The sequence below is a fragment of the Juglans microcarpa x Juglans regia genome, chromosome 4S, assembly GCF_004785595.1.
Source record: "Juglans microcarpa x Juglans regia isolate MS1-56 chromosome 4S, Jm3101_v1.0, whole genome shotgun sequence".
NCBI classification, from domain to species: domain Eukaryota; kingdom Viridiplantae; phylum Streptophyta; class Magnoliopsida; order Fagales; family Juglandaceae; genus Juglans; species Juglans microcarpa x Juglans regia.
Genome location: NC_054601.1, coordinates 20,112,675 through 20,127,962, shown reverse-complemented (window position 1 = coordinate 20,127,962; position 15,288 = coordinate 20,112,675). Strand labels below are relative to the sequence as shown.

At 34.0% G+C, this 15,288-nt stretch overlaps 1 protein-coding gene across 1 annotated transcript; it reads left to right on the top strand.

Moving 5' to 3' along the window:
- The first annotated feature begins 8,238 nt into the window (after positions 1–8,238).
- On the top strand, positions 8,239–13,141 carry LOC121262477 (thaumatin-like protein 1b). The gene is made up of 5 exons (XM_041164963.1): positions 8,239–8,475; positions 8,821–8,841; positions 10,176–10,198; positions 11,766–12,470; positions 12,639–13,141. Exons 1-5 carry the CDS (start codon positions 8,461–8,463, stop codon positions 12,775–12,777), a joined length of 903 nt encoding a protein of 300 aa, XP_041020897.1. The 5' UTR covers positions 8,239–8,460; the 3' UTR covers positions 12,778–13,141.
- Positions 13,142–15,288: the final 2,147 nt, after the last annotated feature.

Genomic DNA, 15,288 nt, shown 5'->3' with positions numbered 1-15,288 from the left:
GTATATGTGTGTAACTGGATTTTTGATGAAATCCGTTCTGTTTCTGTTAAGGCCCAACCACGGGTATTATGGTGGTTTATAACCCTACCACGGGGTGAAACATGGAATATGGCCCAGCCACGGGTATAATGGTGATTTATAACCTTACCACGGGGGTGAAACATGGAATATGGCCCAGCCACGGGTATAATGGTGGTTTATAACCCTACCAAGGGGGTGAAACATGGAATATGGCCCAACCACGGGTATAATGGTGGTTTATAACCCTACCACGGGGGTTAAATATGGTATTGTCCCGATGTGATGCTAAGAGATGATTTAATTATAATATTTCAGTTTGGAAATGTCAACGGATGTTCTTTTTGGAATAAGTTTATTTTTCTGAAAATTTCGCTCTAAAGTTTTTGTACAAGTTTTGTTTTTGCATTCTGAAAGTAAATGTTTTGTTCGGCTTATGAAATGATATAAATGCTCATGTTTACATGCTGAAAGCAATTTTATTGAGTGAAATGAAATGATCTTTATCTGAAATATATTTAAGGGCTAAATCAGAATAATGTTTGAATAAAACATAAATTAAAAGATCAAATCATGTTAGACACAAACCAATCATCAACATATCTCACATATAAGTATTATAAAAGAGACTTCTTCTTAATAGAAATCGGAATTAATAGGCGTAAGAATTCAAGTCTATACTATAATAATAACAGTCGTCATTGGTTCGCGTTCTCAACTTTGTAAGAACACAATGAGGTAAAGAGAGGAGCTTTGTTAAGTGAGATGGATTGGAATAATTTTCTCTGAAATATATTAAAAGGCTAAATTAATAATATCTAACATAAATTAAAAGATAAACTCAGTTTAGGCATTACACAATCATCCACATATCTAATATATAAGCATTATGAAAAAAATTCAGTTTATCCCTAATAGAAACTGAAATTGATGAACTCAAGAATTAAAGTCTATGCTACTACAAAAACATTTCCCTTGTTCGTTCACTCTCTTGGCTATGTAAGAATAAAATGATATAAAGAGAATAGTTTTGTTGAGTGAAATCTATGCTACTACAAAAGCACTATTTTTGTCGGTCTACTTTGTCAACTTTATAGGAATGCAATAGGGTATTGTAACAGTTTTATTGAGTCAAATGAAATGGAGTAACTTTCTTCGAAATATATTTAAGGGTGAAATTTCAACAATGAATAATTCTACTCACCATCCCTTCACCACACTCTACACATGAGTTTTCAACAAGTACGTGATGTAAGGATGATGAGTAAAAAAAAACTCAATTAGTTTAATAGAAATAAAAAAAAATAAAAATAAAAACATGTGTGATCTGTGATGTAGGATGATGTGTAACAAAACCCTTTAATAATACCATAATACAACATAAGTTAAAAGATCAAACCGATTTAGACAACAAACAGTCATTCACATATATCACATATAAGAATCATAAAAAGAGTTTATCACAAACAAAAATGAAAATTGGTAGACACAAGATTTGAAGTCTATACGACAAAAAGGACAAAAAGGGTTAAATCGCAACAATACCTACATACAACTCGAGTTAAAAAATAAAATTGGTTTAGGCACTAGACAATCAATCAAATATCTCACAAGTTAAAAGATATTACAATTGGCAGATGTACCAAATTATTATACTTGCGTTTTAACTATAAACAATATGAAGAAAAGCGTTTATCTATGATAGAGATGAAATTTATTGGACATAAAAATTATAGTAGTTTATACAATAACAAAAACATTGTCTTCCTCTAGTCGCTCCCTCAGATTTTTAAGAGTAAAAGAACAATAACGTTGCTTTTCATAATTTTCTTTCTTGATTTTGTAGGAACCAAATGAGGTAAAATATAGAATAATTTTGATAGAATAAAAATGAGAATTGATGAATATAAGAATTAAGGTCTATACCACAACAATAACAGTACTATGTATATTGGTTCACTTTTTCAATTTTGTAGGAACAAAATGAGTTAAAGAGAAGAGTTTTGTTAAATGAAATAGAATAAAACAACTTACTTTGAAATATATTTAAGGCTTAAATCAGAAAACTACCAACATACAACACAAACTAAAATATAAAATCATGTTAGATACTAGACAATCATCAACATATCTCACATAGCAACATCATAGAAAAAAGAATTAATTACACTTTGCCTCTTGAACTTTCATTCAATTCACAATGTGCATTCGAAGCTAATAATTGCATCAAAGTGGACCATCGAACTTTCAAAACTTCCTAATCCCTCTCTTCTGCCTACTAGCAGCATTAAATCTAACAGAAATTCATTGCACGTGTTGCTCATATGCTAACATTCATTGCAAATATGTAATTTTCATCTAATTTATTATCATTAACTATATAAAATATAAAATAATATATACTATCAATTAAAAATAAATCATAAATATATTTCAAGGTAAAATCAAACAATATCAAAATACAATATAAATAGAAAGATATAATATGTAATGGCACCAGACTATCATCCACTTATCTTACATATAGACATTATAAAGGAAAGGGATTGTCCCTAATAAAAATAAGAATTAATGGACACAAAAATTGAAGTTTATGCAACAACTAGAAAACAAATACATTGTCTTTCTTCATTCACTCTTTTGACTTTGTAAGAATAAAATAAAGTATAAGCCGCAATTTGAATATATAGATAAGACACAAATCATCTCATATGAGTTTTATGGCTTATTTTATTTGTGTATCCAATCGCCCAAGCAACAAGTTTTAACTCATCTTTGTGTATTTGTACATTGTACATTAAGGTAACCAGATTATGAACTTTTGACCGGCCTCGATTTGAATGCATAGATAAGATACAAACCATCTCTTCTGAGTTATATGGCTTATTTTATCTATGTATCCAAACACTCAAGTAACAAGTTTTAACTCATCTCTATATATCTGTACACTGTACATTGATGTAAAGATCATGAACTTTTGACTGCCCTTCTGACAGCCCATTGTTCTCCTTCACACCTTCCTTTTTCCCTTTTTTTTTTTCCTCTTCGCGCAGATATTACTTAATTTTTTTAATATATTCATAACTATTACCCAATAATTAAAAAATAATTTTCAATCATTGGCAAGACTCACCACTTTATCAAATCTCCAAAAAATTAAAATCATCTCATCTCATTTCACTATCCAAACATACAAATTTTTACAAACAATCTCATCTCATCTTAATTCAAATATCTCATTACTATTTTAAAAAAATCTTATCTCATTTCATTTACGTAACCAAACCAGGCCTTAATGGTTATTTTTAGATAAATGAAAATGTGTGACTTTCTCCCCAAAATACAATACAAGAATTAAAGTCATAGGCATAAGAATCTCATTCACATATCACATATATATAACCATTACAAAAGAAAGTATATATTTATGCCAAATAAATTGGGAGTTGATGAAGACAAGAAGAATTGAAGTGAATGCTACAATTGGAATACTGACTTTTATTGTACACTATCTCGACTTTGTAACCAAAAGATGAAGTAAAAAGAGCATTTTTTTTTTTTTTTGAAAAGAATGAAGAATTTCATTAATGAGAAAGTATACAATACTTATCAAACTAAATAACAGACATAACTTCCTGTGGTTCATCCTCAATCCACACAGACTCATGTTCTAAATACAAGCCTATTTTTGCAACCTTATGAGCAGCCTAGTTACCACCTTTTTTTACAAAGCATTGCTTTCGGTCAATGTAAGCAGTCATTAGAAATTGAATATTATCCACCAATTCATCCTTCCAAGTGAGATCATTACTACTCTCATTAACCCCATCAATGACTAGCTTTGCATCACCCTCGAATTGCACCTTAACTATATTCAGCTCCTTGCATAGTTGAATGCCCGTAATGAGAGTATAACAGTCTGCAGAGAATACAGAATAGACATGCCTCCTTGGAGCAGACACCACAACCTCTACTTCACCTCTACTGTTCCTTACCACAATGCCAATGCCCATCCACCTCTTCTCAGAATCATAAGCAGTATCAAAATTTAATTTGTAGAAGGAATCAATAGGAGGCTTCCACCTAATGTCAATTGCCTGTCGAGTAGAGCTATCAACATTTGACAATAATCTCTTATGAGTACCATGAAGTACCTCGTGCAGATCTTAGTACTTGTTATTGAAAACAAAATAATTCCTTCTGGTCCACAACTTGTGAAGTATGACAGCAACCTGATCTAACAGCTCCTCATCCAGTCTGCTAAATAAATCTCCCCATAACAGTTTGAAGTCAAGATATTCTGAATTCCACTTCCTTAAAGGATTGTCCTTATCCCCCCCCCCCCCCCCCCCCCCCCCCCCCCCCCAAACATCCATTGATACATGACAAATCCATAAAACATGAATAATGGATTCCTCAGCCCTCAAGCAAATAGAACATAAGTCATCCTCAGCTACCTGTTTTTTCCTCAGTAATTGCTTTGTAGGTAATATTTCATTTAGTGCCTTCCAGAGAAACTGTTTAACCTTCCCTGGAATTTACGGCTGCCATAGCTTCCTATGATCATAATCCTCCCCATTGGATGACTCCCCTTTAGCCTGCTTTGACAACACACAATCCAGAAAATAGGCACTTCTTATTGTGAATATTTCCTTTGTATTTCTGACCTAAATCAGCTTATCATTGATAACCCTCATATAGAAAGGGATGCTGCAGATAAGCTTTGCCTCTTCTGAGTTGAAAACAGCTTCCACTAGCTCATTCTTCCACCTGCAGGTAACCCCATCAATTAACTCAGCAGCTGTAGAGTCTTCATTCGAATGATTTATAGGGGTCTGAACTTTATAAGGAATAAAGAGCAACAAAAGAGCAGTTTTGTTGAATGAAATAAGATGGAGTAACTTTTTCCTAAAGATATTTATAGTCTAATTAGTCACAGCTAGCAATACCTAAATAGAAGACAAATCAAAAGATAATATATACACAATTAAGTATCACATTATCATCCACATATCTTGCATGTAAGCATTATCATTAAAGGCAAGGGTTTGTGATCCCTAATAGAAATTGGGATTTATAGAAATGTGAATTGAATTCTAGGCAACAACAAAAATGCTGTCATTTTCTATTTGCTTTCTTGGTTTTGCGAGAACAAATTTTGGTGGAGAGTGTTATTTTTTCTTTTAATGAAATGAGATGGTGGAGCTTTCTAGCACCACGATATATTCTAAAGCTAAATCACAATAATAAACATAATAAACGTAAGGTTTTTCATAAAATAATTAATGTTTGAGAGAGTTAAAAATCATGACATTTCATACATATGTTTATGACATGCATGACATAGGAATATCTTCTTGTATCTTGACTTATTTGATTGTATTACATACTCAAACCCTGTGTCCAAAATTGTGCACCTATCCTACATTTCGTGGCCACAAAGGGAACCGTTGATAGTATCATAACATACTGTATTGGTAGTCTACGTTTAGGTTTGTGGCTTGCACATCCACTCATGAATTCATTTGTACCATGCATTTCTATGGTCATCTTCTTAATCTTAATCTTCTTTTACATTTGATCATATGAAAATTTATGTGTCTTATGCAACGTAAGTCCATGACATATATTATACATAAATAATTATAAAATTTAGAATTAACCACAATCATATATTATGATAAATTGCGTGATTGCAAATATCATGACATGTGTGGTACATGTAGTGCTACTCCAAATTCTCACTTCATAGCTCGTCACATATACGACGTAATGTACGTCACTAAATTTTCTAAAAAATGTTTCATAATATTCTATTTAATTAAATACATCTTATACAAAATAATTTAATAATTATTCCATTTTATACATAATTAATAAATACTAATGTCATATAAATATCCTTTGAGAGGCCCTCCAAATTCGATGCGGTGCAAGAATAGGATTTACATACTCTAATGAGAGGGTGACACATTTGCAACCTAGCATAATTACAATAGCAACGATTAAATCAAAAGTCTTAAAACATAGCCCACAATAAAGTAAGTTCAATATAAATCAAGCCTAACATAAAGTAAGTCCAAATAAAGCCCAACTCAACGCAAAGAAAACTAAGTCCAAAATATATTCAGCCATGGATTACAAATAAAGGCGATAACGTAATTGAGTTCAAGGTTGCATTTGTTTTTGCTTCCCATGACAAATTTTCATTGGAAAAAGGGAAAATCAAAACCATATTTGCCGGTCTCGTTTGTTTTTAAAGATAAGATGAGATGAGATGAGCTAAGATTAAACTTAAAAAATTAAATAAAATATTGTTAAAATATATTTTTTAATATTATTTTTGTTTTGAGATTTGAAAAAGTTGAATTGTTTATTTTATTTTGCGTGAGAATCTGAAAAAATTGTAATAATGAGATGAGAGATTTTCAAAATTTTAAATTTTAGTCTTAAAAGCAAACCAGGCGCTGATCATACTTTCATATATTTGAAGGCTAAGTAAGATGCGACAATACCTAAAAACTACAAAATAAAATCGGCTTAGGCAGTAGACAATCATCCATATACTCACATATAAATATTGTAAAAAAGTGGTTTATCCACGATAGAAGTGAGAATTGATGAACACAAAAATTGAATTAATAATACCCAAATAAATTTAAAGATTAAATAGGAATATATATGCATAAGACTGTGTTTAATGTTTAACATATCTTATATATAAGCATTACAAAATAAATGGCTTATGATCTTTAGTAGAAATGAGAATGAATGAATATAATAATTGAAATCTATGCTACAACAAGAACACTACTTTTATGATCTGTTTGCTAGCTCTCTCGACTTTATATGAACAAAACGACAAGTTAAAGAGAACAGTTTTGTTGAGTGAAATTGAATGAGGTAATTTTCTCCAATACATATTTAAAGGCTTAATCGTAACAATACCTAAATATAACAAAAATTAAATGATAAAATTGGGATTGTTTTCAATATATATATATATATATATATATATATATATATATATGATCTGTAGTTTGAACAACTATGTGGCTCTCAGTATATAATTTTTCGCTTGAGTTGATTAATTAGGATTCAAGTTATTACATGAATTCTAGGATTTAAGGTGTGATAGTTCAAGCCTCGTACAATATTTATAGGAGTCTTGTTAGGTACAAGTGATTTGACGCATCAAATTGCGCACCATATTGACAGGACTTTTTTTATTAAAAAGAAAAATAAAAGAAAAAAAAATTTTGAGAGAAGAAGAAGTTCTTCTGTTTCACAAAAATCATTTCCCTCTTTGATTCGCACCTTTTTATTAAATGGATGCTTTATATGTCAGCACTGGTAGGCGGGTTGGTGCGCAAACTCGCTTACAAGAAATTTTTTTCTATTTATAGACATAATTTCTTGGTCAGCATTAAATGCTTAATAAATAATTATATATAAGATATATTTTACATATTTATTTCTCTTACATTCCAGCTCTAAAATTTAGATAAAAATTTTAGAAAAATTAGAATCCAATTAATTAACTTACCATAAACTTTCATCATGAATATTGATCAAGGAAAGTGATAATCACAAAGTTAGCCAAAACGCCAATATGATAGTTCTCTTGTCCTTTTATTTGCATTCAAACTTAAGTAGACTTACACATCATGAATATTGATGTGTAAGTAGACTTCTGCTACCTTCAGTAGACAAGCCCTGGTGACTGGTTTGGCTCCAGTTTTGGTTGCAAGTGAAGTTCACGCTGTATTAAGCCCAATATATATATATATATGTATATGTATATATTTGGAGGGTTTACATTGCCTTTGCTTGTTCCAGGCATCGAGTTAGTAAGGCCTGCACTATGATATCAATAGCACAGATACAATGGTCTTGGTTGAATGTTCTTCTCCTTCGTCAGGCTTTTTGTCCCCTCCTTTTATTTTCTGAATCGTGTTAGGTTGATATTGCTTTAGAACATTAGAGCTTGTAGACTTATTGGTTGATGACAGAAAGAGGGTTTTTCAATATACTTAAACTTTAAGACCATTGCATCATTTGATAGTTGTCCCCTGTTATTAGTAGGCAATCCTGTGTGGATGTTGCTTCTGTTCAGAAGTAAGTTCTACGATTGGCTTCTGGCTCTTGATTGGTATTCCCTTTAGTTTGTGAAATCTTTTACCTTTATACATTTCTTCCATCTTATATTTCTTTTAATCGAACTCAACTCAAAATGGACATATGGTTTCTTTTTTACCTAAACTTGTTACCTTGAATATATGGGGATTTTAATCATGGTATGGGTTAGGATACTCTGGTTATACTGAATGCACAGGTCATTCAACAAGGTTAAAATATCAAGCTACGAAGTAATAACCAGGAGCAACAGGATTTCTTGACATGCAATGAGCAGGTGAAATTGCTGGACTCTGCACATGCAACATGGTTACATTACAGGTAAGAAAAAGTACTTCTCTAGCCTGGGCTTGGATTTTTCCAATACCGCTGAAACTTTTGGGAGGTGGCAATTTATTGGAGCTACATGTTATGTTCCAATTTTACGAGTTTATGAATTTTGGATTTAAGTTCATAGATTTCATTGGGAATCAATTTATGTCATTTGACATCAAATGAACAAATTGGGGCACTGGCTTTGCCAAAGATATTTTATTGAAGCAACCAAAATATGGCTGTCTCTGATCTTGTGTACTCGTTCTTTCTGTTGGAAAAAAAGGCCATCGCACTGCTGTGATTATGATCAAGTTAGTTTCTAACCAGAGGTTTGTTTTGTAAAAAATGCAGATATTCCATCTCCTAATACTTTATAATGGGTTTGTCATGCCATTGAGGTTGGTGTTGAAGTCGTGACTGTACGTGCCCCATTTGGTTGATAAACTCATATGAGTTTAACTCAGTTCAGTCTAATTTTAAACTAAATCTAACATTTAAATACTCAACTCTTAAATAAATAATTTTGGGTGTAGTCCTTATTCAAGGCCTCCCCATGCATGACTATGAAACGGAGCGTTTCACTTAATAAAAAGGATTCCGTTTCATCCCTCCCCCAAAGGAGCATTGTTACAACTCCCTCCCTCCTCCAAATTCTCCTTGTCCAAGCACTACTCAATGGTGGTCTCTCTCTCTCTCTCTCTCTCTCTCAAATCGGAGCCCAAATTACCCAAGTTTTCATTCTTGGCTTTCATTTCTTCAATTCCTTCAAAACCCACTTGGCTTTCCGCAGTTTCTTCAAAGCCCAGTTCATGTTTAGCAGCGAAATTGCCAAGCTTAAGAAATGGAAAAATGGACATACCCATTCTAAGAGAAATTTCTGTCGCCCTCCCCAGTTTGCCTTAGCACTGCTTCTACTGCTAATTATTTCTAGTATAAGGACTCCAAAACTATAAAAGTCGGCTTTCATGGTCAAATGACCACCCAAGGCATATTGTGGTGGTAAATAGCCACTACGGAAAGCAAATACAAGTTATGCATCTGGAAAAAGTCTAGTCAGCCCAAAGTCTCCAATTTTTGGGTTAATTTTTTTGTCCAGAAGTATATTACTAGCTTTAATTTCTCGGGAAAAGAGGAAGAAGATGCAAAGGAGGTGGAGATGGATGAGAGAAGAAAGAGTTGGAGGGTGTGAGAGAGAGAGAGCTATTGGAGAGATCTAAGCATTCTATCATTTGAGGCAAGAGGAATCGCCGGAGGTAAAATATGTTGTGGACCTTTTTGACATTTCAAACCAATTTGAGGAGTAAATGACCAAAAGTCCATTTGTCTGCATGCAGGCCTCCCAACGGGGACTGTACCTAGCAATGCTCTACTCAAATTATTAAATTTATCTTAACTCAAAAGTTTTTTACACGTAGGATCTATAACTTTTTTCAATTCAATATTTCTTTATATATGAGATTCACAATCTTTTTTAACTTCTCATAAATACATCTAAACTCATTTTAATATCTAAACACATTTAAACTTATCTTAAATAGATTCTACAAAATTTACTCTATCATCTCAACTCATTACTATTTATAAAAAATTCAACTCAACTTATCATGCAAACATAACATGTTACCCAAAAATATTCAGAATATTTTACTTTTTGCCGGATGCATCACTTTGACTTGTATTAGAAATCTTAATAGGTTCAATACTTGATCCCTATCCCTGCCGGAACTCCATTACACAACCAAATTAGTGCAGGCCGGTAATCCTTTTCGACTGTTCCTTCAGCTTTAGCATCTTTGACTTGGGCAACAAGCCGGGGTTGCAGACAGCAGTTGTCTCGTCTGTATTCTGGAGTTCTCCAGGTTTATCCGGCTGGACCCTTTGGTTACATAAAAGGACACATTAATCGACCGACTCCCCCACATTAACGTCAGCCCACGACTGGGTTGATCAGGACCGTTTTAACAAAGAAAGATTGTCAAGTTCTTTGCTTCCAGTTTTGTTTGTTTAATATATCATTAACATAAAACTTGAGGGAAACCAAAACCAACGTAAGCAGCCTCTTCCATTCCTCCAAAGGGCAGAGACACAGTTTCAAGAATTATGTGTGCTGGAACATCGTTCAGGTTATGGTTAGGATTTTTACTGTCCTCGTACACTACTATTTAAGATTTGATATATTTATTATTATTAAATGATCTTTTATCAGATGTAATAAACGTGTCATATCTTATATAATAAAATAAAAATAAGATGAAAGTATGGTGTATAATATTATTCATTCTTGCACATCTAGAAGTAACTTGAAGTAGTTTTAAGAACACGTGTCATCAAGTAAATGGACATGTTGTGGACTGGCAATGTCCTTGCTGTGTATTATGGCCAGCCCTGGCCTTAATTAACTTAGAATTGCGAGGGAGAGAGAATATTATAAATAGTTTAGAACACCCAGTAGATCACTAACTCGAGTATCTAAATTTGTAACCGTCCAAACCGACGAGAGGTCGGAAGAGATTAGGGTAATCAATAGAATAGAGAATCTCAATGTCAACCTTTCAGCAACACTAATCATTCCTTTTCTTCATATTCTGGCTTTTGCGCCAGAAGCATCTTTTGACCCCTCCTAAATAGCTGCAACCTTCAGACTACCAACACAGGAAAACATATGCCATCCAAGTATAAATTATATATATATATATATTTAAAATATTTTTAAATATTTAGAAAAAATTAATATACTAATAACTATTTCCTTAATTATTAAATAAAAAAATTAAAAAAATAAAAGAAAAAACATGAACAAAAAATTTAAAGGGCAAAATATCATTTTCCATAACAGTAAATAGAATTTGGCGGCGTGGCTGCATGTGCTGGCTTAGGTCCCAATTCTCCCCGGCTAACCAGTATTGTCAGGATCGACAACGTCACAACACCATGCCCCCTCACATACCCTATAACCTTCTATAAATGCACTTCTTCCTTCTGCCAACCTGTTTACAAATTCCTCCCACTCCAGCATAGGTTTTAAACTATTTTTTTTTTCCCAAATACCCAAGTTTTAGCATTCCAAGCTCTTTCCGTTTTCTATCCACAATGGCCTCCTTCAAACTTTCTATCATTCTGCTCTCTCTGTCTCTGCTCCAAATTCCATCGGGTAAGACGAATCTTGTTTAGCTTCTGCGTAGTTATATAAAGATCGGATCGAGCTTCTGAGATATAAAGTCCGAGTTAACACTAAATATATTATCAGGTCGTTTTCTTCTCTCTGTTTTTTAAGTTTGGTTACAACTGTTTGATGTTCTGGCAGGTGTGTATTCAGCAACATTCACGATAATAAACAAGTGCAGCTACACAGTTTGGCCGGGCATTCTATCTGGCGCAGGGACCTCACAGCTCTCCACCACAGGCTTCGCCCTCCAACCCGACGAATCCAACACACTCGATGTACCGACCTCGTGGTCAGGCCGTTTTTGGGGTCGAACACGTTGCGCTCAGGACCCCACCGGTAAATTCTCATGCGTCACGGGAGATTGCGGTTCCTCCACAATAGAATGTGCCGGTAGTGGAGCGGCGCCTCCAGCCACCTTGGCCGAGTTCACGCTGAATGGCGCCGGTGGGCTCGACTTCTACGACGTCAGCCTCGTGGACGGATACAACCTCGCCATGGCGGTTGTGCCCCAGGGTGGAACCGGAGGAAACTGTACATCGACGGGGTGCGTGGCGGACCTGAACGGTGCGTGTCCGACGGAGCTGAAAGTGATGAGCGGCGGTGAGGAGGGCGAGAGCGTGGCGTGCAAGAGCGCATGCGGGGCGTTCGGGGACCCGCAGTACTGCTGCAGTGGAGACTACGGGACGCCAGCAACATGCAAGCCTAGTTCTTACTCGGAGTTGTTCAAGGCTGCGTGCCCCCGCGCTTACAGCTACGCCTACGACGATGGTACCAGCACCTTCACCTGCGCATCTGCGAATTATGTAATCACTTTCTGCCCTTCACCATCCGCCAGGTATTTATTTGTTAATTTATACGATGTGTATTTAAAATTAAGGGGCTTTATTTGTAGTCCCGGATGAGATGCTCCTCACGTTGTATTTTTCCAATTAAAGAAATTGTTACTCTTATCATCTGCCATACAAATTAAGGTGGTATTTGTAATATTGGCGGTGTAATGCAGTGTCAAGTCCACGAATGGCGAATTTCCATCTGCTGTCGAAGTCTCAGCTGGCACACGTGAAGCATCGGCAAGGTTCATTGGCTGTTTCCTCGCAGTTATGGCGGTTATGGCAGCTGCTTGGACTCTGGCAGGACACTAATCAATTCTTTTCAGGCCCTACCTTGGAATTAGTAAAGTTACCTTTGTGGCCAGACTGAACCTTCGGCGGGACCTGGTGTAGGGCCTGAAGTTTTGGCGGAGAGAGAGAGAGAGAGAGAGAGAGAGAGGGTTGCAATTTTGGTACTATGTGTTGGGGGGTTAAAATTAGGATGTGGCCCAAAGGTTGGTCCTCATCGTTGGTCAGCTGCTGTTTTGTTTGGTCCGGTGTCTTTTCCCGACATCGAGAACCCAACTTTCAGATACATGCAGATGGATGATGGGGAGTTTTCATTCGGAGGAATGATAGACCGAAATTTTGTATACATATTTTGTATGGAATTTTGTTTTTATTTATTTTTATTTAATAGTTAAGAAAATGTTTTTTTAAGGAGGTTAAAAAATATTTAAAAAAAAAAACAATTTATGTGACCTAGAGGCTAGCACTGCCCGTTCATTTAGGGATACCCCCTATATCACCCTCATCTGTTCCGTCTTGTATTTGCATGTAATACAATAGTCATCTTTAAGCAATGTGAGATTTATTACTAAATCTCACATTAGTAAATCTCATATTGCTTAAAGATGACTATTGAATTACATTGGCTTCCTATATAAAGGTTAGTTTAGGAGGTCAAAACAATCCAAAATCTAAGATTTTGTTTGGAAATATAATTCATCTCAACTCATCATTACAACTTTTTCAAATTTCAGCACAAAATATAATAAACAATTCAACTTTTTCAAATCTCAAAACAATAATAATAATAAAAAATAATATTATAATAATATTTTATCAACTCAACTCAACTCACTTCAACATCCAAACGCACTCTAACTCTAATGAGTTTAATTTTTTTTTGTATTTATAAATTTAAATTATATTATAATTTTAGTCTAAAAAAATCTTTTTTGACAAAAAAATTTTTTTTTAGACCCAATATGTTGGCCTAGGTAGGAGGCGACGCGGATGAGGTTTTTTCCCCTGCCCACCCCAGCCCCTGCCTCCTGGGGGCGGGGGACAAGGGAAAAGACCCCACCCCTGCATGGTGCAGTGGGGTGCGAGGAAGGGTACCCCTGCCGTGCACCATGCGGGTATCGACCCTACTTTCATTTGTAAATACAGAAGATCAACACAAATATGGATCCAACTTTTATTTTGGAGATTTGAGAGCAATTGTTTAAGCATGTTATAATTTAATGACATAAATTTAATAAAAGAAAATTATATTCATCATCCATACACATCACACATCATTTTTTTTCTCTTATCAAATGTTTGATATATGGATGATGTGTAGAAAAATTCAATAAGTTTAAGAAGAATAAAATAAAATAAAAAATATAGTATGTAGTGTATGAAAATGATGAGTAGAAAAACTCTTTAATAAAAGAGATTTGCTAAGTACAAATGGTTTGGCGCACCAAACTGCCTTCCGACGACTTTTTTATTGAAAAGAAAAAAAAAATTTGAGAGACGAAAAGGTCTTCTGTCTCACAAAAATAGTTTCCGTCTTTAATTCGCACCGTTTCATTAAACGGATGTCTTACATGTCAGTATCAGTACGCAGTTTTATAAGCGAACTCGCTTGCATAGGGCTTGCATTCTCATGTTTTTCTTATTTCTAATTGCCACCGAATTTGGAGTGACTTTTTCTTTTCATACATTTAACTTTCTTCCTTTTTAAATCCGAAAATTCACTCAAAATTTCTGTTCTTTTGTTTGCTTTGTTTTTTCTTCGGCCATTTGCATGGTTAGATTTTTCTTTTATTTGATGGATATAAGTTGCCATTTTTTTTTTTAAAGGAAGCTCTTATATTCATTCCATTATAATAAATATGAGATACATGAATATGAGATACATGAAGGGAACTCGGAAAGAGTATCTTTTGTCAACAAGTAAGCTATCACATTGACATTTCTCAGAAACTTTCCACTTGACAAAACTTTTCAAACATTGCTTTGCTTCAGCCATATACATGCCAGCAGTACTTTTCCAAGCTTTTATTTTCACTCTTCAAAGCATTTAAGGATGGCCTTGGTATTCTAGTATTTTTTTTTCATTGCATGGTAGACAACCAGCCAAAATATACTTTGAAAAAATAAATGAAAAAAAAGGGATTAATTTGCATTCGTAGAACTCTCTCAATGCCAGCTTATAATACATATTAAGGTCTCGTTTGTTTTCGTAGATGAGATGAGATGAGTTGAGATTAAAGTTAAAAAATAGAATAAAATATTGTTAGAATATATTTTTTAATATTATTTTTATTTTAAAATTTAAAAAAGTAAATTGTTTATTTTATTTTTTATTAAAAATTAAAAAAATTATAATGATTAAATGAAATTAAATGAAATAAATTGAGATGTTTTTTTACAAATAAACGAAATCTAAGACTTTGTTTGGCTTCTTGTGTAAAACAAACGAGGTTTTACTCACCTGTGAACAGTATTACAAGCTGGCAGAAATCGACTACATCAAATCGATCGCTTTTCTTTTTTTCTTTTTTCTTT